This window comes from Crocuta crocuta, unplaced genomic scaffold (assembly GCF_008692635.1).
Source record: "Crocuta crocuta isolate KB4526 unplaced genomic scaffold, BGI_CrCroc_1.0 scaffold30, whole genome shotgun sequence".
NCBI lineage: Eukaryota > Metazoa > Chordata > Mammalia > Carnivora > Hyaenidae > Crocuta > Crocuta crocuta.
In genome coordinates this window covers 1,375,016-1,399,905 of record NW_027528345.1, presented here as the reverse complement: position 1 = coordinate 1,399,905, position 24,890 = coordinate 1,375,016, and the positions used below count along the sequence as shown (strand labels likewise).

Genomic DNA, 24,890 nt, shown 5'->3' with positions numbered 1-24,890 from the left:
CTAGCAAGTGGGGTGCCTGGGTGGCTCAGTCGGTTGGGCATCTGACTTCAGCTCAAGTCATGATTTCACTGCTCGGGCTGTGTGCTGACAGCTCAGAGTCTGGAGCCTGCTTTGAATTCTGGGTCTTCCTCTCTCTCTGCGCCTACCCCGCTCACACTCTGTTTCTCTCCTTCAAAAATAAACAAACATTAAAAAAAATTTTTTTTTTAATACCTAGCAACTAACATCATAAGGTAATTTCTACTTGTTACTACCTAACCAAGTACGGAGACCTGACCTATGCATGACTGTGGTGTTAACTTGTATGTTTTCCTCTGTGACTGCAATAGTTACATAAACTCATTTAGAAATCCAGTAAGATATTTTTCTGTCAATCTGATGCCTGTCTCAGCAAATTGAAGGTTCTCTAGCAAGTTCTTTGCAGTACCCTGTCAACTGCTCTTCAAGCCTGCATGTGCACTAGTAATCCTTACTCTCCAATTGATTAGATTCTTGCATTTGGCTTTCAGCACTTGTCTGTTTTATTCTGATAAACTCCGTGGAAAGACACAAGAATCTGAAGATTTTAAACTACAAGAGTAAAGTAAAATTATATATACTTATAATAAAAAGAGAAGAAAAAATAATACTCCTCCAAGAGACTGTTTTTCCTAAAAAAATCAACAGACTTGAAATCTAATCAGGAAAACAAAAAGAAAAGAATGGCTATATAATTCTGACAGCAACTTAAGATCTGCAAGATCTTTGAAGATTTAAGTATTTAGACAAAAGCAACAAATTGAACATACACTAGAAAAGCTAAGAAGTTTACCCATAAACGAAACTCAAACATAAATCTCTGAGACCCCAAGAGAGACAAACTTAGTAATTATTCTGTCAGAAATTGGAGCAACAGAAATGGAGCCCTAAAAAAAGAAGTTTAACTGCACATTTACCCTGTAAGGAAGAGTCACAAAGGAACAGTTTACCACCTAAATCAGAGAAGTGCTACAGTAAAACAGATAGTTACAAGCTCCTCATAAAACAGAATCACAAAGAACAGTAACCCTGACAAGCTAGCACACTTAGCATCATCATCATTACCAAGCTCAAGCCTCACAAATGAAAGTAGTCCCTAGCCATGAAGACTCATTCTTGGGAGAGTGAAATTAATGGAGTGAGGCATTAATTCTGAGTTGTGGTTTTTCTTGTTTGTTTGTTTGTTTGTTTGTTTAGGTCACCTTTCCTAGTGTCCAAGTAGCTTGAAAGAACCAGTTTGCTTACTAAATGCCCTGCTCACCACTAGACCTTAATTGATCCACTGGGGGAAAATCAGCATTACCGATTTACGATCATATACACATACACTATCATGGGTTCTTTACCACTTTTCATTCTTTCACTTGGCCTACATTGCTGAATACTAACCATTTGCCAGTTACGCCAGCAGTTAAGACAAAAAGCCCTTGTCAGAAGTTGGCAATATCTTAGATTGGCTTTTATTTGCACTTAGAACCCATACTCAGGTTTCACATTTTTAGGGAGAAGTTAGGACTTGAGTAGAAGCTGATATTTCACAGTATGTTTGGAAGTGAGCAAATATTTGCATTTAAGCTTTGAAAAAATACTTTTGCATTGAATTGTATTTGGCTGTATATAACAGAAGAACTCAAAATAACTGGTTTAAACTAGAAAGAAGTGTCTTTTACTCTTATGTAAAATAAATGCTAAGGTAGGGAGTTTGGTGAAAACGTACTAGACCTAGTATCATCAGGGGTCCAGGCTCCTGTCTTTTTGCTCTACCTCCACGAGTATTCTTCACAAGTTCACAAGGATGGTCCAAAATGGCTGCAGGAACCACCCATCATTCTGAAACAGGCTTGAAGGAGAGAATGTAGAAGGAATAATGCTGCCCAGCTGAAGCAGCTCCCTTTGACGTCTTCCTGAAAATCCCACACAGTGCCTCTTAAAAGCCAGTATGAGTCCTTGGCCATTTTTTAGTTGTAATGAAGACTGGGAAATGTATTATTTTATCCAGTAGTTGGAAGGGGAAGGGGGACCACAGTGTTCCAGTCAAGAATCATATTCTCTTACAAAAGAAGAAACCAAGAATGAGTATACGGATAGACTGCTAGCAGGTTTTTATACAGCAGTAGAAAGAGACACACCATATTTATGAGTGGTTCTGCTTGACAGCAGAAAGAATGGATTAATTAACAAAATAGGGCCCTACCCATTATCATGGTTTTGTTCTCTTTTTAGTGATTAGAAGTCTTCAGGTCAGCTTTACAGGCATCAAGAAATATGGTTGTCTTCAATAATTTACCTCCAGCTTTGCCAGAGAGGTGGAATCATTAAAACCTCTCATTTGATTTATTTCTTTGGCCTTGTAAGCCAGTGAAATAGCTGCCCTTTGTCATGTTTGTTCAAAGTGAATGTCATTTGAGTATTTTGTTCATCCATTCCAGAGCAGTATTCATGGCAGCCAGTATTTACTATACACTCGTCATTATGCCAACCACTGTGCTAAGAGCTTTATGTGGAACCTCTTTTCTATCCTTTACCAAGACTGAGGTACATGCTATTATTTCCCCCATGTTACCAATGACACTGAGGCTTAGAGAAGTTAAGTGAACATTAGAAGATCATATGGCTTAGCAGACACTAGAGCTGGGCTTCAAGAACACAGCTCTTAACCACTACACTATTCATTCTGAATTACCAATTAAACAGTGGGATACTCTTGCCCAGAAAAGATGTCACATACCTTTTGGGCAGTGAATAATAATTCCTTATGATCATGGGCCAGTAGGTTTAAAAACTGCTGTGTTTCCACTCGCTCACTGAAATTGAGATGCTTTTTTCTGAGAAATCTTTTTTTGAGTTGTAGTCTCAGTAATTAGAAGAGGCAGTGTTAGCACTATGCAGAAATCAGCAGTTCCTGTCAGGTAAGTGTGACTAGTGAGAGGCATTTTGCAGTGGGAGTGTGTGTTATACAGCTTTTTTAGGGACTCATCAGTGCTTATACAAATATGATCACAAAGACATAAAATAAGGCTTAATTAAAAAAGTTTTCAAATGGTGATGATAAATAAAATAAATAAAACTTTTACTCTCAATGTATTTACTGAAAAAGTTGTCTATAAATGTCTGTGTAGGGTTGTTTGTATAATACACACATGTATTTACTTAAATACACAAATGTACGTTTACAAACATATGCATATATGTGACATTTTATATTTGCAAAGTTGAAGCTGAGGTTTGTGTTTTTAACTCTGTTGACCAAAAGGTCATGTAGTATAATGGGAAAATATTTAGCACTATTGAAGGTGACTGTTTTGGCAGCTAGAGCTCTCTTCTTTTTACCACCCCTTTAGAGAGTTTATTGTGCACTTTTCTGAGGTAAGATGGGAGAACCAGTCCAGGAATTCGTGAAAGATTAGACAGTTACAAGAAATTAGGGCCTAACGTAGCCGTAAATGTTAAAAAGGAAGCAAAGAAGGGAGGGATGAAACCCAGTGTGACAAAGAGGTAAAATTTGCCCTACTTAGCAGTATACCGAAGAACCAGAGCCTCTGATTGCTTTTAAGCTACAGGCCTTATTGCTGTGAATCATTTTTTGCACCTACTTCTGGAATCCATTATATTCTTTGCCTCAGTTTCTAAGGGATGAGATGAGAAATCAGACTATGTTCCAGACATTTGGAAATATGACTGTGTTCCAATGTCCATTTGTGTATGGACTTGATCAGAGAGCCGTGAATTCTGAGGAACAATTCACAGCTTGCTGCAAGCCTCAATCCTGTGATCTCATGGCTCAAAACATGAGGAACAAGGTATAACTTCTCTAATAGAACTACAGAGAGAGCTACTAAATCTGCTGTCGATATAAGGGACATTCATTCTTCACTTTACTTATTCAACAAGTATTTCTTGAACACTTGTCTAGCAGGTAACATGGAAATCACTAGGAATGAAAGATGTACTAAACAAAAACCTCTACCTTGAAGTCACATAGCTGTAAAGGAAGGCAAACACATGATAAACCCTTAGAGATATAATGAGATGGGCAGTAATAATAGTAGGCTTTGTGATCCTTTGACAGCATAGTGATCTAATTTTGCTAGAGTCAAGAAGGTTTACAGAAGAGGTGATGCCAAACATGAGTCTTGATGCCAGTGTGTAGGAAAATGAAGGTGAAAAGCAGTAGTCTAGACAGAGCCCATAATATGGGAAAAGCGTAAGAGCATGGCCTACTCTGACTCCTGAGGTTCGGTGGACTGGCTGGAGCCCATGGCACCTGGGGAGAAATAGCAAGAAAAGGTTGCCATGATAAGAAGGGGTAGACCATGCCGTAGTAAGGAGTTTGATCTTCATCGTACAGACAGTGGGAAGCTATTGCAGCATTTAAATAGGGGAGAGATCTGAGTAGGTGAGATGTAAGGCAGTAGAGAAGATGGAGTGGAACGTGGCTGGGAGCAGGAGGATGCATCAGAAGACTGTTGGAAGAGCTCAGATGAGAGGTGGTAAGGATGGAGAGCGGAGGAACTGTGCATACTTGGGGGAAGACTTGAGGGACTTGTGGCTATTTAAATGCAGGTGTTCTGGCTCACACTCAGGTTTTTAATTATGTGACACAAAAGAACAGTAGGTTTGACAGAAAACCCAGAGATTGAGCTCTAGGTGTATTGAGTTTGAGGTACTTAGGAAGCATGCGGAAAATTGGGCATTTGGAAATAGGGGTTTGGCACTTAGGGAAGAGAGGTACAAACTGGAGGAACAAGTCACAGAGGTTTTGCCTATCGATGATAGTAAAGGTCACATAAAGGTGATGCTTCCCCACAAAAGTGTAGAGTAATGAAGGACCATTGCCAAGAACAGAAGCAAAGGAGAAAGGACCAAGAGAAAGAAAAGACTAAGGAGCAGCAGGCTGAGAAAAGGAAAAAACATAAAGGGGGTAGTTTTAAGGGAGAAGGAAATTCCAGGAAAAAGGGAAACTTATTTGGGAAATTTTACCACAGAACAATAAATCAAGGTTAGAAAAGTACCCAGAGTTAACAACAGGACGACCACTGGCATTCTCTCTGAGAGCAGCTTTGATGGAGTGATGAGGCAGGACTTGTGTCACGAAGCCAGTGCCAGTAGGTCCCCAGCTTTTTAAATTCATTTCCAACAATTTACTTAAATCCTCCAGCACTTTTTTAAAAAGTTCACACAGGTTCCCTACTTACACAGACCAAATAAGAGAGAGGGCTCATCTGACATCCACGCTCTGGCCAAGAAGGCAGGCAGGTGTTCTAGAGTTCTTGTAATGTGCACGGAGAACCCGGTCCTGCAGAGGGCTGCAAGCAAGGCAGGTTGCAGTCACCTCCCCCCGCCTCCCCCAGTAAGGGTGGTCTCTGGTCGATTTGGTTCCAAGTCACCTGCTGAAAGCAGCAGGGCAGTAAGGAATGAGAAGCAGGTAGTAGGGAAAGTTTAGAGTAGCTGTCATGGACATAGAGTGACATTATTGCGCACAGTAGGGTGTTAAATTGATGCATGAGGAACGAGCGAGTGAACACAGTTCCCCTGCAGAGAATGGAAGTGGGCCTGTGCCAGCAGATTCTCCTAACAGCTGCACTTGCCGTCGCTGATTTTCTGAAAGTTAGCCCACGCCAGAGAGAGGCATTTTAAGACCAAACACTGTTCTTAATGCTCCATCTCATTGGGCTTAATGACACATACTTTAAAAACAAATGGACCGTTTTCTAGAGGGCTGAGTTCACACTTGACTTCATAGAGTAGAAACTAAAAATGTTTTAAATTAACCCAAATCAATTTTTTAAAGATTTGCTGAGGAGAGAGGAGAGGGCACCTTCAGTTGAGACCCTGGTGCCATATGAAACCTGTAATAAACACTTGATTAAATGAAAATAGCCATCCTTTCTCTCCCTGAGACACTAAGCTGCCTTTTATTCTGTTCTTTTTTTACTTTAATTGGAAACATTTTAAAGTTTTATTCTAAATACATAACCAGTTTTATTCTAAATACATAAACAGTTATTTTTCTCTTTTCTAAAATGGTCGGAGATTGCAAACTTAAATCTTCCCTTCAACTAGCAAACGATAAACTGTTTGGTTCCAGTTGTAATTATTATCTAGATTATATATTTTCCCATGTGTTGTTGGAGTGTCTAATAGGCTCTGCATTCAGTTTCCCTAGCAATTTCTAGAAGAAGAGCATCATTGGCTATCGTATAACTTCCCCAAGTGAAAGTATCCACAGTCAAGAACAATAGCATGAATTCTGGGCACACTTATTTACCACAAATTCTCTCTAAATATCAAAATGTCCTATTACTAAGAAATTTTGCAGGATGTGATTTAAAAGAGGGCCCTCTCTTACTGTGGCTCTTTTCCTCAGGTTTCAAGGAAATTAGCCCTTCTAGCTGGTGTTTCTGACAGTAAGTTATCAAAATTTACTAACCAATTTCATTTGAGTTGTGGCCTGAATGTTCGCAAATGTCAGCTTTAGCCTCTGGCAGCTTAGAAACCAAGCTCAGCTTAAGGTATCCGTTAGCAATTAGGTTTACCTCCTTTTTATTTCATTCTCAATATGACTCAGATATTCACTTCAACTCACCCACCCACCCCGAAATTATTTTCCATAAATGGGCAGAGCAGGCTAATGAACCTGTAGTAATGCCCTGATTTATAGAGTTGTCATGCTGTGATTCATTCAATATTCATGTATTGAGGAACCAGCCTACAATGGGGTGTAGCACATCAGAGTTGATAAACGTAGTCTTTTCCCTTGGGATACAGTCTTCACAGTCTCCTGCAAACCAGTCAGCAAAGAACACTGGAGTTCTGTGATGGAAGTGTGCACAGAGCAAGGAGGAGGGCCATCTCCGTCAGCTGTACTACATATTGATTTGTAAAACTCGATATTTGTAAAATATTGTGCATCATTAGGGAGGAATCCCCATTTTGTTTAATTCATTTGGCAGTTTCTTTTATAAAGCCCAGTCCTTTTGCAAATACCTTCTTAATTCATTTCTCCTATAAATCTAAGTATCTTAAAGTAGAGCACACTTATAATTCCTGTCCTTGAAATTAGCATGCAAGAGTAAACATTTGGTAGATGTCACAGCATTGTAATATGTTTTAAACTGTTAGAGCTTGTGTGAATTAAGAGTTAGCATATATGTATTTCTATCTTTTTCTTTCATGTAGAATCTTGCAGCTAGTTCCTTAGAGATCATATGCCCTTGAGATGGAAAACCAGAAGTCCAGAATTTAGAACTCATTCCAGGCCACAGTATGAAAGAAGATAAATGGGGCCTAATTTGCCAGTTTACTTTTCACACAAAAATGTTTTCATATGTGTTTTTGAAGATTCTTAGGAGCATCAATCTAGTGCCAATGTATTTAAGTTCTCCGCTTGTATGTGTATAAAACATGACATAAATTCATTAGGTCATGTTCAAGAAAGCCTTACAGAATAAATTGTGAATTACAAAATAGATGTTGTTCTCTTTTCATGCCATTTGTTAGAGCCACGGTTATGATACATGCTGTCTGTATCAAGGTCAATTAGCAGATTCCTCAGGATATTTAAAGTTCCATGTCACTATCTAAATGTCATGTTGAAGATGGAAATATTGTTACATTTGGGAGAATTTTTGCCACAAAATAGTCTATATGATGAAAAATATTGCAGGTCAGGAAAGAGGGAGTGCTAGGGAATTTTATCTTCCTTCTGGAGGCCTGCGTTTGTGTCAGTCCAGATGACTGTCTGTCATTGCAAGGAAACGGAGTACTGTTTAATACTTGGCCTCTTTTCACTGAGTGACCCACATGAACCAGTGTGGAGTACAAGTGTGGAGTAGTAGAGAGGACAGCTTTTCGAGGTTTTTGCAACAAGGGAAAGGCTGCACATTAACTGTGGTATATTCTAGGAGAGATTGGATAGCCAATGGGACAGGTTGTTCATGCTGGTGAAGACCAGAGAGATCAAGATGAAAAGCCCAGGTGGAGGGATGACCTTTTACAGAGCCTGGAAGAAAAGAGATGAAGGTAGACGTGGCGATTGAGATCTTTGTTCATGTCTGAGTTTAAAACAGAATGTTCCTGACTCGTCCCTTCAGTTTCCGCTTCAAGTAAAGCAAGGCCATCTTCTAAGACATGTGAGGGGGAATAGGTTTGGGGACAGAGGACAGTTGGTGTTTGGGGCATCAGTTGTGGGAGTGGGGAAAGGTAAAAGTTCCCTGGTAGCAGTGAGGATCCAGCCATGGTTGGTTGAATCCTATGAACGTGTACTTTTATCAGTGTGCCTGGAGGTATTAATTCTCCACCAGTACAGAGCAACCTAGATATAGATAGAACAAAGACAGTTGGAAAGGGTCAAACATAAAAATTTATAGAGTGATGTATAGAAAGACCAAAATACAAAGATTTGGAGGGTCTGGTAAGAGTGGTTAACAAGATTCACCCTGAAAGTTTTGACAGATAAGAACAAAAAATCATGGAGTGAGTGGAAAGACCAGGAAGAAGGGAGCATAGAGGTTTCTGAGGTAGCAAAGCAGTTGTCTTAGGAGTAAGGAAGTGAGATCTTGAAGGAAAGGAGTAACAAATATGCATGTGGGGTCAGAATATGTGTACCAGATCAGGGATCAGCAAACTTGCTATAAAGGGTCAGATCGTAAATATTTGTGGCTCTGCAGGCCATTTGGATTCTTGGCTCTACCGTTGAAGCTTGAGAGCCATCATAGACAGTAAGCAAACAAATGAGCATGACTGTGTCCTAGTAAAACTGTATTTGCAAAAACAAGTGGCAGTAGTGATCTGATTTGTCTCAAGGACTGTAGTTTGCTGACCTCTAGATTATGACCATTTCCAGGATGTGGACAAAATTAAGTAGAAGTGCTAACTGTTAGAAAACAAGGGGCTAAGGTGCTTTAAGATTAGTTTATTGACTACAAACTGCCCAGATAGAACAGACATTTAGAGAAAACTCCATGACCAACAGAATATACACTCCTTAAATGCACAAGGAACATTATCCAAGATAGATCACATGCCAGGCCAGAAAACAAGCCTCAATAAATTTTAAAAAGTCTGAAATCATACTCAGTATGTTTTCCAGTAGCATTGGAGTGAAGTTGGAGGGGTGCCTGAGTGGCTCAGTTGATTGAGCATCCAACTTTGGTGCATTTGAGCTCCCCGTCGCTGACAGCTCAGAGCCTGAGCTGTTTTGGATTCTTTCCCCCCCTCCTCTTTACTTCTCCCCCACTTGCACTCTGTCTCAAAAATAAACATTAAAAAGAATTGAAAAGAAATTGGAAATCACTAACAGAAAGAAATTTGGGGAATTCATCAAGATGTGAAAATTAAGTAATACTTCTTAATCTGGTAGGCCAAGGAAGTCACAAGAGAAATTAGAAAATTCTTTGAAGTGAATGAAAATGAAGACCAAATATGCCATATATGGGATGCAGTGTTCAGAGGGAGATTCATAGCTCTAACTTCCTCCATTAAGGAAGGAAAAAGCTATCAAATCAAAACGATAATCTTCCACCTTAAGACAGTAGACATGTAAGAAAAAGAAACAGTAATCAGAAGGGTCTGAAATGGGCTAAGGAGATGGAATGGAATGAAAGTCCAGATAGAGGAGAAAAACAATTTCTCTGTAACAGGAGCAGAGGAAAGTAGGATGGTTTCTGTGTTTGCTGTAAGTATATAAAGTTCGCATCTTTACCACTTTCATCTGTTTTCTTTGTGACGCTGGATATGAAGTGACAAAAAGGACACAGAGTATTGGAGATTTGAAGAACACTCCATGTGTCATATGGTTGAAAAAGTCCTTGTATGGAGTTGACTAGAGGAAACTATTAAGAATGTCAGGCCATTGAGGGTCTTTTGGAGGTTGGTAACAGTGTATTAGAGAGGAAGTACTGATCTACCCTGTTATGTGATGCCCTCAGCTGCACTTGGGTATGTTGGGGAAGGCACAGAAAAGGCAAATGTTTGCACTCATATAAGGCCAGGATTTTTGCTTGTCAGGGGAGATGGAAAGATAAATAGGCAGGGGAAAAAAGGATGGCCATTAAGGTAAATAAGGATGGAACTGAAAGTAAAAAGCTAATAAATAGGAAGCAACTAAAGGGATCAGTTAACTGGAGATCACATAGACAGACCAGCCCCTCGATGGTAGGGAATCTTTTTTGTTTACTGATGGACCCCAGACCCCAGAATAATGGCTGGCATATTTTAAGTGGAAGATACTTGTATTGAATGAATCACCATGGCGGAGCAGGAGTCATTTATTAGCAAGTTAGAATGGGAGGTTGTGGTCAGGGTCAGAAGCTTGAATGGAGATTCAGATGGAGGAGGTGAAGCGTCATGAATGACATCTTGTATGTCTGACACGCACATGTAGTAGATTTTTGGTAACTGTTAACCTTTATCATTACTATCTTTGGCCTGTTGTAGGAATTCTGTTTAAAGAAGTAAAGCAGAATCATTTCTCTATAAGTGGATGAGTTGACCTTTCCCAAACAAGTGTCATTTAAAACCATTGGAACAATCAGGGTTGTTAGATTCTACTTTACCAGGGTGGGATCAGCCAACCAAATACTAGTAGGAATTCCCTTCCTTTCCCAGTCAGCCTTCTAGCTGTGAAAGCCAGAAGCCCTGAGTAGTTCTAATGCTACATGTTGTTCTGTTTAGTTTATCACAGGTGTGGACACTTTCATATTTACAGTGCTGTATCACCTCCCTCAAGGTATATTGACCTTTCAGTGGGCTTTCAAAGTCCTCTTTTTTGCTTTTAGTACAGGCATACCTTATTTTCATGAGTTTTACTTTATTGCATTTCACAGAATACTGTGTTTTTTACAAATTGAACTTTTGTGGCAACCCCACATTAAGCAGGTCTGTCGGCACTATTTTCCCAGCAGCATTTGCTCACTTTGTATTTGTCACATGTTGGTAATTCTTACAATAGTTCAAACTTTTTCATTATTATCTTGGAACCAAATCTGCAGTACTTCTAAGTGATGCCAGAAGGAGTCTGCATCTCATTTAAAATCAGGGATGGCTGTTTGCAAAGGAAAAGTTTACAGAAGGAGGCTGAAATGATGATAATCTTGTTTTTAAGCAATTCTATTGTTTTTCCATTTAGCTTAATTAATCAAAGAAGTATTTTGATTTTGAGAATTCACATCTTTTTTGAGTAACTTGCCATAGTTCTTACCCTGTTTTTCACCCACACCCAGTAGTGTAAGTCCTTGTACATGGTAAATAATGTCTGTACTGATCTTTAGTTGTAAAAAACAGCCCTCTGAATGCCCTTCGCTCTTCCTCTTTACCTGGTAAATTTCTTTTATGATATACCTCAAATATCTCCTCTCACGTTATCCACAGCTCTTAACAGGCAAATGGACAGGCCTCTGTCCTTAGAGTAGTTCACACTGATTTCTATTACACTGCCATTATTTATTTGTCTATCTGTTCTTGTTCTTACCTTATATCTGCCAAGGAGCAGGGACTTTGTTTTATTCATCTTAGTGTCTCCAATGCCTTGTGTGTGCCTGTCATGCATGAATACTCCAGAATTGTCTGGCAAATGAGTTTGACAGCAAGAAAACACATTTACAAGTACTTTGTAGACTTAGGTTGGAAAACCTTGCCCTCTAAAGGATTTTGCGTCTTTAAAATTTTCTGCAATTAGGTGAGCAATGATTGATTATGGCTCAGTGATGCAACCAGTAGATATAATTAACTTAGAGAAAAGTTAGCCTTTTTTTTCTATACCAGCTTATTTTATATTAAGTGTAACACACACTTGATACTCAATATAGGTTTGTTAAAAGTGCAGACATCTACCAAGACTTAACGAGGGACCATTGTTGGTGTGGTGGTATTTTTTTTAACTTTTCTCTTTAGATATATCTTTTCACTCTTTATTTTCTATTTCAGTTTATATATTGGGAAATATATTTTCCATTTTTAATGGAAATAAAATTCCATTTTAATGGAAATAATTTTACCGGAAATAATAGAGACAATTAACAGAATTAAATGCTTTGGTACAATTTGGAACCAATCAGCTGGGTCAGATTGGGCCAATCCATGATGCTTTGGCGACAAATCTCGGTGGCTTAGTAAAGCAAAAGTTTATTTGCTGAGGGACAACTGCAGTTCTTTTACACCCAGTGTCTCAGATCCAAACCTCCTCCATCTGTAAGTGGCTTCCAGAGTTGCTGCAGCCAGGGGAGGGCAGATGGAAGAAGGTTGCAAGCTCTCACCAGCCACAGCACATGTCACTTGCCATGGCTAAGACAAGTCCCATGGCTCCAAGCTTCCTGCAGAGTACAGTGGAAAAGGGAGAGGAATATTCATTATCTCTAACATGATATTTGTCACATTTGGGTAATTCTCACAGTATTTCAAACTTTTTTTCATTTTTTACAGTTACTGTAATGAATGCATGTTGGATCCAGACTGTGGTTTCTGCTACAAGATGAACAAATCAACTGTCATTGACTCTTCCTGTGTTCCAGTTAATAAGGCATCTACAAATGAGGCAGCCTGGGGCAGGTATGTCACTTATTGTATACCATAAGAACATAAAATAAACTTTCAGAATGAGAACTTTTTTATGACTATATTCCCTCTGCATTTCATCAAGTCCGTACATTTCATCTTTGGGACTTACTTATTTTATAGCTGAAAGTTTATACTTTTTAATCCTTTTCACCTATTTCTCCCATCCCCTCCAACCAAACTCCCCTCAGGCAACCACCAGTTTGTTCTCTGTATTTAAGAGTGTGTATTTTTTGTTAGTTTGTTCATTTGTTTGGGTTTTAGATTCTACATTAAGTGAAATCATATGACATTTGTGTTTCATCGTCTTATTTCACTTAGTCTCATTCCCACGAGGGCCATTCTTGTCGCAGATGGCAAGATTTCATTTTTTTAAATATTTGAGTAATATTCCATTGTGTATATATGCCACATCTTTATCCATTCATCCTTTTTTGGACACTTGGGTTGGTTCCATACCTAAATTATTGTAAATAATGCTTCAGTAAATGTAGGCGTGCTTATATCTTTTCAAATTAGTGTTTTTGTTTTCTTTGTCATAGAGGAATAACTAGATCACATGGTAGTTCCATTTTTAATTTTTTGAGGAAGCTCCATGATTTCATATTGGGCTGCACCTTTTTACATTCCCATCAACAGTGCATGAAGGTTCCCTTTCTCCACATCTTTGTGAATACTTGTTATAGCTTGTCTTCTTTATTCTTGCCATTCTGACGGTGTGAGGTGCTATCTCATTGTGGTTTTGATTTGCCTTTCGTTGATCATTATTGATATCAAGCATCTTTTCAATGCCATCTGTATGTCTTCTCTGGAAAAATGTCTGTTTAGGTGTTGTGCCCATTTTTTTTTTTTTACATCAGATTCGTTTTTGAGTATTGAGTTGTATAAATTCTTTATATATCTTGGATGTTAACCCTTTATCAGATACATCATTTGCAGAAATCTGCTCCCATTCACTAGGTTGGCTTTTTGTATTGTCAGTGGTTTCCTTTGCTATGCAAAAGCTTTTATCTCAGGGATGCAACTGTGGTTCAGTACTCCTAAACCATTCATTGTGATGTGTCTAGTACGTTCACAAGAGGAAAGATAAAAACCATATGATCATTTCAGTAGATGCAGAAAATTCATTTGACAAAATACATTTGTTCATGATAAAAAACTTTAAAGTGGATTTAGAGGGAGCATACCTCAAACTGATAAAGTCCACATATGAAAAACCCAGCGCTAACATCATACTCAGTGGTGGAAAACTGAAACTTCTCTAAATTTAGGAACAAACAAGAATGTCCAATCTCTCCACTTTTATTCAACACAGTACTAGAAATCCGAATTAGACAAGAAAAAGAAATACAAGGCTTCCAACGTGGTAGGGAAGAAAACTGCCACTTTTTGCAGATGACATGATACTATAAAGATTCCACCAAGTTACTATTAAAACTGAAAAATGAATTCAGTATAAAGTTGCATGATGCACAATTGATATACTGAAATCTGTTTCATTTTTATACACTAATAACAAAGTAGCAGAAAGAGAAGAAAACAGTTCTATATACAATTGCCCACAAAAGAATATAAACCTTAAAATAAATTTAACCAAGCAGATGAAAGACCTGTACTCTGAAAACTGTGAGACAATGATGAAATAAATCAAAGATGACATAGACAAAATAGAAAGTTATACCATGCTCATGGACTGAAAGAATTAATATCATTAAAACGTCTTTACTACTTTACTTTGGGTAAAGAAATCTGTAGATTCATTGCAATCCCTGTCAAAAGACCAATTGCATTTTTCACAGCACTGGACCAAATTATCCTAAAATTTGTATGGAATCACAAAAGACTTCAAATAGTCAAAACAGTCTTTAGGGAAAAGAACACAGCTTGGAGGTATCACAATCCCAGATTTTAACAAAGCTATAGCAATCAAAACAGTATGATCCTGGCACAAAAATACACACATAGATCAGTGGAACAGAATAGTGAGTCCAGAAATAAGTCCATGTTTTTATGGTTAGTTAATCTATGACAAAGGAGGCAAGAATATACAATGGGGAAAAGAGTCTCTTCAACCAATAGTAGGGAAAACTTGAAAGCTACATGTAAAAGAATGAAACTGGACTGCATCCATACACCATACACAAAAATAACCTTATAATGGATTAGAGACCTAATGTGAGACCTAAAATCACAAAATTCCTAGAAGAAAACATAGGCAGTAATCTGATATCAGCCTTAGCACTATTTATGGATATGTCTCCTCAGGCAAGGAATACAAGCAAAAATAAACTATTGGGAGTCCACTAAAATAATAAGCCTTTGCCCAGCAAAGGGATAAGTCTTTTTCTTTCTTTCTTTCTCTTTCTTTCTTTCTCTCTTTCTTTCTTTTCTTTCTTTCTTATCTTTCTCTTTCCTTCCTTCCTTCCTTCCTTCCTTTTCCTTTCTTTTCCTTTTCTCTTCTTTTCTTTTTTCCTTTCTCTCTCTCTTTCTCTCTCTCTCTCTCTCCCTCTCTCAGAAAGAAGAGAGAGAGCATGAGCAAGGGAGGGGCAGAGAGAAAGGGAGAGTGAGAACTCCACACAAGCTCCATGCTGTCAGCACAGAGACCTACGCCGAGCTGGATCTCACAAACTGAGATCATTACCTGAGCCAAAATCAAGAATCGGACGCTCAACCAACTGAGCCAACTAGGCACCCCAGGAACAAGTCATATTTTTATTTATTTTTATTTTTTACAGATTTTTTTTTAGTTTTATTTATTTATTTTGAGAGAGAGAGTGGGGGAGGGGCAGAGAGAGAATCCCAAGCAGACTCTGCACTAATAGCACAGAGCCCTGTGTGGGGCTTATACTCACAAACCGTGAGATCAAGACCAGAGGCAAAGTCAGACGCTTAACCAAGGCACGTCTTATTTTCTTATACTTACAAAATGAATGCGTTTATAGTTAGTGACCTCAATGGTTGCAGTTCTTTTAAACTAGTCTTTTAAACCATCTTTTAAAGTGCTTTTCATAACAGTATTACTTTGCAGTGTATACTGATGAAAGGAGGGCATGAAACATTGCAGTTGTATGTTTTACAAACTTAGAGTAGAAGGCACTCAAGCCTAGACTACAGGAATTCCAGATTCCAGTCCCAACTCTGTCCTAAGCTATAGGGCTTTGTCTCTTGAGACACATGTTCCTACATATTTCCAAGGTGCTTTCTCCCACTACCCATTAAGTGCACCAGTAATTTTCAAACTCTGAAACTTAAGAAAAGAAAATTTTGAAGTCAAAATGAATACCACTTTAAAATCTTTCACGGAATTGTTTTCTTTATGTACTTTCCTGAAGGTTAGTGAAATAAAGCAATGTAATGATAAAAGTTGGCAATCATTGGCATGTAACCATTCTAGAAAGGTATAAACCTCTCTCTTTTTGACAGATTACATTGTAGTAGGCACATAAATGAAATATTTGTATAGAACAAATATTCCCCACATTTATGAACTAATGCATATTATCTGTGGACACAGAAAATACGTAAATATTCTTTGATATGGCTCTAACTTCTCATATGTTCTAAATTCCCATAAAAAGAATAATATGCCCTCTTTCTGTCTGCCTCATAGAACTGAAGAAGGCAATGAAATCTGTAAAGTACTTGTATCTCCTAGACGCTGTAAAGGATAATGTATCATTAATCATTATGCTGTTGTCATTAATCATTTTATTAGGGAATTACTTCAGAGAAGGAGAAGTAAATTATATGGTATTTGACTGAAAATCCAGGCCACATTTTAAATACACTAATTACAAAGAAATATGTAAAAGAAATGCAATTATTACTTAAAATGAAAGCTGGAAAAGCACTTCCTTTAAAAATACCCAGTGTATAATTTTCATCAGCCAAGCTTCATTAGTGAGTTAATTGATTAAATGTTTCTGGATGTAATACTTCACAGTTTTAACCCTTATGATTCTTTTTTCAATAGATAAAGACTGAAAGTTTGCTTGTCTAAAATTATGAATATGTCATGAAATTTATGTATGTCATTTCCTGTACTTTGCAAAATTAACTTAAAAACGGATTATAAATGTATACTAATGATAAGGAAGCACTAAAATTAGGCATTTCTCCTATCATCAGTAGAAGGTCTTGAGATCAGAGGCCTCAAAAGAGTAGTTTTGTTCTCACTGTTTGCACATAACAGATTGTACATGTTCTTAATAGAAATGCATATTACTTCTTTTATGTAAAGTTATTCTTATATGTCATGTATATATTTAGACCATTATTCCTTGAGTGCCCTCACTACTAGGGAAAAGTGAGGCACAGATTATACATAGGGGAAAAATACAAATAATTAAACAGTGTATACAGAGAATTTTTATGTTTGTAGAATATTCTTAGAATAATCTCAAACTCTTTACCACTTCCCTGCAAAAAAAAGAATAAGCTTTGTCACTCCTCTCTGTGTTGAGTGACGGGCCTCCTCTGGCTTAGCCACTGCAATTGGTTATTTCAGTCTGTTCTAGGAAAAAGGCGGGATATGTGTACCTTGAAAAATTCCTACAACAGATTTTCCATTTAATAGGTAAATGGCATTCATTATATTTTTGTTGTTTGATGGCTTTTATATAGTTTCTTGGAGTAGAATTCTCAGGGGTAAAATCTATCATTACTTTGTATTTGCATCTGAGATATACTAGTTATAGATATTTGGGGGTCAAGAATTGGGGAAATTCAGAGCCGTATATCCTGATCTCTAACTGTAGCTATTTCCTGAACGAGGCAGAATGGTAATACCACTCATGATGGAGATAGTATGATGATTTTGGTGAGCTCAGAATTGTCTCAACATAATGAAAACCATTTGCCTATATAATCAACTATAATAAGCTGGAGGGGCTTCTGAATGCCTCAGTTGGTTAAGCATCTGACTCTCGGTTTTGGTTTAGGTCATGATCTCAAGGTTCATGAGTTCAAGTCCCGCGTCGGGCTCTGCGCTGATGGCACTGAGCCTGCTTGAGATTGTCTGTCTCCTTCTTTCTCTGCTCCTCCCTGGCTTATGCTCACTCTCTCTCTCAAAATAAATAACTTAAAAAAATAAATTGGAAATAAAACTTTAAGTCAGCTGGCAGCTTTTCTAATATCTATGTTTTAAATTTTAATAACAAGTTTTTGTTTAATCAGTTGTCTAAAGAAGATACACAATTTGCCAACAGGTACATGAAAAAATGCTCAAGATCACTAATCATTAAGGAAATGCAAATCAGAATTATAATAGATACCATTTCATACCCATTAGGGTGGCCGCTATCAAAAACATGCACATGTGTGTTGTACATGTGTATACATGTGTATACATATACATTTATGTGTGTGTGAATATATATGTACATAATGTATATATGTGTGTATATATATGTATATATGCACTATAACACTTGTGGAGGATGTGGGGAAATTGGAAACTGTGTACACTGTTAATGGAAATGGAAATTGGTGCAGCCATTATGGAAAAGTGTGGTAGTTTCACAATATTTTAAAATAGAGAATTACATATCATCTGACAATTCTATTTATGAATGTATATCTAAATGAATTGAAGGAAAGGTCCTAAAGAAATATTTGAATGCCTATGTTCATAGCAGCATTATTCATAATAGCAAAAGATGGAAATGCAAGTGGCAGGTGACAGATGCATGGAAAAACAAAATGTAGTCTATACATACAATGGTATATCATTCACTTAAGGAAATTATGGCACATAGTACAACATGGATGAATCTTGAAGGCATAAGGTAAGTGAAAAGAGCCAGTTGCAAAAATACATATGGCTCCACTAATATGTGGTACCCATAATAGTCAAATTTATAAAGACAGAAACAAGAATGGTCATTGGCACAGGCAGGGGGAAGTCGGGAATGGTGTGTTATTGTTTAATGGGTATGGACTTTCAGTTTTGCAAAATGAAAGGGGTTTTGGAGATTGCTTCATATATCAAGATGAATATACTTAACACTACTAACCTATACAATTAAAAATGGTTAAAATTTTAAATGACAAATGAAGATGCTTAGTTTTATGTTAATGTGTATTTTACCACAATTAAAAATAAAAACAGTAAAACCCATAAAAGTTATTTATCATACTTCTAGAAAATTGAATTGATGGGAACCATTCTCACCCTGCCCATCATCCCTCACACTGCCATATGCATCCCCTACACATGCAAATACAAGTCTCACGCTCAGCTGAATTTGAGGGAGATCCCCAGGTGCCACAAATGAAGCAAGAGCAGCAAGCCACAGGGAAATCCAGGAGCCCGGGGAGTATCAGAAGGGAAGCAGACCTTGAGAGTGAGGCTAGTGTTTTAGGTGCTGTGGGAGGTAGAGCTCCAGGCTTTGTCTCTAGAGCTGTGCAGTGCTGTGCAGGCTCTGAAATGGGGACAAGAAAACCTGTCAGGCTGGGCTGGGCTGGGCAAGCTGCAAACTTCTCTGCTGCAGGACCTTGATGAGAAGTAGTGTCACACATGAGAAGGGAAAGCCAGGAGCCATTCCTATGCCTATCCATAGAGCCACCTCAGAAATAAGCCTGCGGTGGTCAGAACCCAGGACACATGAGACTTCCATGGAAGGCAACTCAGTAAATGTGAGAGGATTGTCAGAAATTACAAACTACATCAATTAATGAAGGAAAGAATAGAGAATACCTAAAGGAGCTTGCATTACAAAAAAGATATGAAAGTTTAAAATTTGTTTGAAAGAAATAAAGGAAATATTGTATCAGTACAATATCAGTACTGATATTGTATCAGTACAAAGTAAAATTGTACTGATAGTTATACACAATGATGTGTGTGGTGTGTGTGTGTGTATATGAATATGTGTATATACATATATAACAAATGTTACACTTAAGCAAATTTTGCTACAAATAAACATTGAAAAGCTAAAATTTTAGATAAATAATATAGAATGGGGTATGAGAACTTTTAGAAAAATATCCCTGTACAGTCCTTTGTTTGTTTGCAGAAGGAAATGGAGATTATAATTAAGGTTTTCAGCTTATTAATTCTAAGTGTCAAAAATGTGAGTATAGTCTCTTAAAAATATGTACTAGTGGAAGGAAAAATGAAATGAACTACAAAGACAAAAGAGGAAAAACTATGGTAAAAACTATAGTTAAAGGAAATCACCAAAAAAATCTAAATTAAATGTAAATGCAATGGTTATTACAGTAAAAATAAAACAATTACACAACCCATTAAAGGCAACTATCCTTATACTGGGTTTTTTTTAATGTAATGCTATTTACTAGAGATAATCATAGAAAAGTTGGAAATGTAGTAAAAAAATTAGGTGTTAGTCAAGAAGACAAAAAAAATAGCAGAGATTAGAGAATTTGGAAAATTTACTATAAGCTTAATGTAGTAAAATAATGAATCTCTTCAAAAGAGTTACCATAAATGAATAGGGACACCTGGGTTGCTCAGTTGCGTAAGTCTTCATCTTCAGCTCAGGTCATGATCTCTCAGGTAGTGAGTTGGAGCCCCACATCAGGCTCTTTGCTGACAACTCAGAGCCTGGAAACTGTTTGCAATTATGTGTCTCCCTTGCTCTCTGCCCCTCCCCCATTCATGCTGTCTGTCTGGCTTTCTCTCTTTCTCTCAAAAATAAACAAACATTAAAAAAAATTTAAAAAGAAGAAAGTATAAGTTCAGTGAATTTGTATAAATACATTGTAGTCTAATAAATTTTAAGGAAATTCTGATCATTGATATTATGTAAAATATCTTTTCTAAACAAAATGCAATATTACTGCAATACAATATAAATATATTTATCACCCTTTCTACTTTGGTTCAGAAACTTTAGAAAAATTATCTTAAAATCAACTAATTGGTTAAGAAGTCAAAATGGAAAATAAGACACTAAAAGTAATAAATGAAACATCGACACATTAGAACTGGAATAGAAAATTACCATGTAGAGTAAGCAGAGATGGAAAAATAAAGAAAATAACAGCAAAAAAAAAATACTAGAAAGAGTCAAGAAACAAAACTGCTTTCTTAGAGAATGCTGGTCAGTATAATGGAAACACCTCTGGCATTACTGGTAGAGGAGAGGGAAGGCACAGATAAACGATATTTAGAATGAACAAAAAAGACATATACCAACAGATAATAAAAAATGTAGGAATCATCAGAATTCTATGAATAATGTCCAGTGCATTTGAAAACAGATAAACTGGACAGCTTTCTAGGAAAAAATATAACTTTCTAAAACCAACTCAACATCTCTGTGAAGTGTAATTTTCATTCCCGCTATACAGATGGAGACGGTGGAGCATAGAGGCTCTCAATGACTTTCTCAAAAATCGAAAGCCAGTAAGTTCACCACTAAATTTAGGGGAGCAAAAATGGGTGTAGGAAAATGCACATTTTAGAGTCCAGTAGATTCTAGTTTCAGCCTTTATCATTCACCTCGGAAGTGGCACCCAGACGTTCTGGGCCTCTCTCAGCCCTGTTTCTCATCGATACAATGGGACTAATACAGTCGCTGTGTTGAACAATACGGCTTTTACGAAGATCAAGTAAGAGTCTATCTGAAGACACTTTTAAGTGTAATAACCTGTGCAAATATTAGTAGTAAATATCCTGTACTAATTTTTTCCTTAGATTTGTCAGTAACACATTTTCTAAATTCGAATAAGCACTTGCTAACAGGTAAGTACGTTAGAATATTTTCTGTTTATTTCTACATCTCTTCATCCACCTCCCTGTTTCCTGGCTCTCTATATACACAGAACCATAAATAATCTATTCTGGAGCTTCAGACATCCTGACTCTTTAAAAGTATTGCTAATGAGGCATACTTTCTTAATGTGCTGATTCAGTGTTTGTTTCCTATAATACATTTTCGCTCTGTAATTAGCACACTAAAATAGCTAGATAGAGCGCCTATTTGGCATTGTTCTAACTCACACTGAATGCCTGGCTTATTGTATTCATTCAGCAGAGATATTTTTCTCAAAACTGCACATGATACAGCACCCAGAGTATTTTTCCCGGCACCCACCCCACTCCCACATGGAAGTCTTATCGACTGAAACCCTTGCTATTACTCGAATAGCCATTGTCATTTCCTACCTCTATGCTTTTCCTCATGCTGTGCTTTCTGCCTAGAATTTACCCTCCTCCCTCTTTTTGGTCTCTGCCTAATTTGTAACCATTATATTTTGCCCAGATCAGATGTCATTTTTTCCTTGCAGTCCCTCTGATTAGCCCCAGGAAACAATACTTATTATATCCTCTGCTGGGCCTCCAGCACTCCCCTGGTAACTTATAGTTATACTGTCTTATGTGATAGTGATTTAGATTTGGATATATCTTCGCTTCTGGATTACAAATTCCAATGTCTGTATCCCGCCCTGTTCCTAATTCCTTGGTGCCTTGTACATTCAGCATTCAACAATAATTGTTCACTGACAGAATGGAAAAGGCTACCATCACTGGAAAATAGATAACGGTTTGAAAATACTCCAGTTCCAAATGAGAGGCGATGGTGTTCCGATTATAGTGAAGTCTTCTGCATTTGTATTTATTTCCAGGAAAGAGAATCTCTAAAAGAAAAATGAGTGATATTGTTTTAATTAACAGTGTTAAAGGTTTACCTGGTACTAATTAAAACACTAAAAAAGTTTAAAAAATAAAATTTAACCACATCTTTCAGGGATGCATACTCTGTGTTGCATCTAGTCACTACATGAAAAATACTTTTTAAAAATTATTGGAATTATTCAGCGCACTTCCTCGGGAATTAATTTTTGCTAGCGTACATCTTAAAGAAGTAGAGAGAGAATCTAATATAGAATATTTTAATCTGTCTTTTCACATTACACTTTTCTTCATGGTCTTTGCTTGAATAGACATCATTATTCAAGATACTCCCTTTAAGATCTATAAGTCTATGCACTCTACATGTATAACTCTATATGTATTTGTAAGTTTCATCTATCCATAAATGATTCACATGCCTCTGGATTCTTCTTTTTTGTAAGTCCAGAAGCTTAACCTCTCTTGGACTCAGTAACTTTATTACACAGAACGATGCTGTTTATGTTGCAAAGGCAAAGCATCTGAATAATGTATCTCCCTCCTTCATGTTAATTAATACAATTTTTAAAATTTTTTTAAATGTTTTTATTTTTGAAAGAGAGAGACAAAGAGAGAGGGAGACAGAATCTGAAGCAGGCTCCAGGCTCTGAGCTGTCAGCACAGGCCTCATGCCAGGCTTGAACTCGTGAACTGCGAGATCATCACCTGAGCTGCCTCAACAGACTGAACCACCCAGGCGCCCCTAATTTATCCAATTTCTTAGTTGACATTTAATTGTAATGATAAACACATTTTAACTGTTTTATGCAAGTAGTAATACTCATAATGTATTTGACTATACTTCATATTAGGCCAAAACTTTACATTTCTAGTCCAGTCCTTGTTCTGTTTATGTTTTTAATATTATTCTTCAGTTCATACTTCATTTGAAAAGGAGTCTGTCAATTATCTCTCACTAAAAAAGACTAAAGAAGACTGTGAGACTTTTAGTGTAAGGGCAAGGCCAAGAGCTGAATTGCATGTGCTTGGTAAATATGAAATACCAATGGCAGGTCTCGGTTCATCAAATAGTGGTGCATTTTGGCAGAAGATGTACTAGTGCAGAGATCCGGTCTGGGGAGGTTGGGATTTGTCAGAAAGGGGGCTCAAGGGAAAATTGGGAACAAGAGGAAGGAAAATGCATGGCTGGAGCTAATACTGAAAATGCGAGTGTGAATCCAACTTTTCGCCTTATTTAGGAATTTTAATTCGATATTTGTAGGTACGCTTTATAGCTGTGGAAAGCATACTAGCAATGGTTTTAGGTGAATGACCTTATGTGATACCTGGATGTGGATATGAAATGTTATCACATAGTGAGATACAGTTCTTTTCTAAATATTCTGAATAAATTAAGGAGAAAATCACTTGGCACTAGTGTGATTTTAATGCTTGGCAGGAAGCATTATCTAACTAGAAATTAATAGCATCTTTTTTTTTTTTTTTTTTTACATAACTATCTTCTATTCTTGGCAAGTGCGGTGAATTGTATTATTGTTCAAAATATCTGCTGCACTAGGTAGGGAAGGATTAGATGTTTCTGGCCCACTAAGTCTTATCCACGTGACTTGCTTTGGCCAAAGAAATGAGAGTGGAACCAATCCATGCCATTTTCTTTTCCCTAAGAGAGAGAGAGAGATGGTGAGGAGGGGCACAGAAAGAGGGAGAATCCCAAGCAAGCTCTCTGCTCCTCAGGAAGCCCTACATGGGGCTCAATGCTATGACCCTGGTGTCATAAGTGGGACACTCAACTGAGTGAGTCGCCCAGGCACCCCCAATCCATGACACTTTTATTTATTTATTTATTTATTTTTGAAAATGATTGGTACAAATGTAAGTCATTTTTTTCTTTTTTTCNAAGTGCTGCTATGAACATTGGGTACATGTGCTCCTATGCGTCAGCATTTCTGTAATCCTTGGGTAAATTCCTAGCAGTGCTATTGCTGGGTCATAGGGGAGTTCTATTGTTAGTTTCCTTAGGAACCTCCACACTGTTTTCCAGAGGGGCTGTACCCGTTTACATTCCCACCAACAGTGTAGGAGGGTGCCCATTTCTCCACATCCTCGCCAGCATCTAGAGTTCTCTGATTTGCTCATTTTAGCCACTCTGACCGGCGTGAGGTGGTATCTCAGTGTGGTTTTGATTTGTATTTCCCTGATGAGGAGGGATGCTGAGCATCGTAATCCATGCCACTTTTAAACTGAAGCTTTAAGGGCAAGGATTTGTCATGCACTCTTTTTTTTTTTTTTTCCCCTGCAGTATAGCTGGCAATGTCCCAGAAGGGGGGAATGCCCTAGAAAGTGTTCCATTAGCTTTGGTCACAGAATCAAGACAACGTGGAATGGAACTATAACCGACCTCACACGGACCTGTCCACAGCATACATTTTAGCCCATTTTATGGCGCTGGGATTTGGAGCTCTTTTCTTACCTCTGTATTTTTCTCTTCTGACTGAGAAAGCCAGATCAGCTGTATTCCATAGTGGAAGAGGCACACATTTTCTTTATAGAAGTTTTAAAAGGAAGCTCATTTCTAAACTATTAAATAACAGTATAGGAAAATAAAAAACATGGGAAACAATCACAAAAGAAATTATCAAATGCCTTCAGTTTGGGGAACACTACTATAGGGGTAGAAGGTTGGTAAGGTTCTTAAGGAGGAACTAATGCAAATGGC

At 37.5% G+C, this 24,890-nt stretch overlaps 1 protein-coding gene across 1 annotated transcript in view; it reads left to right on the top strand.

The window, feature by feature from the left end:
* The window catches only part of SLC2A13 (solute carrier family 2 member 13), a 362,746-nt gene that overhangs the window by 261,443 nt on the left and 76,413 nt on the right, over nt 1–24,890 (top strand). Inside the window, exon 8 of the mRNA XM_077753652.1 lies at nt 12,439–12,564. Within this exon, the coding sequence (XP_077609778.1) occupies nt 12,439–12,564 (126 nt within the window). The remainder of the gene's footprint in view (nt 1–12,438; nt 12,565–24,890) is intronic.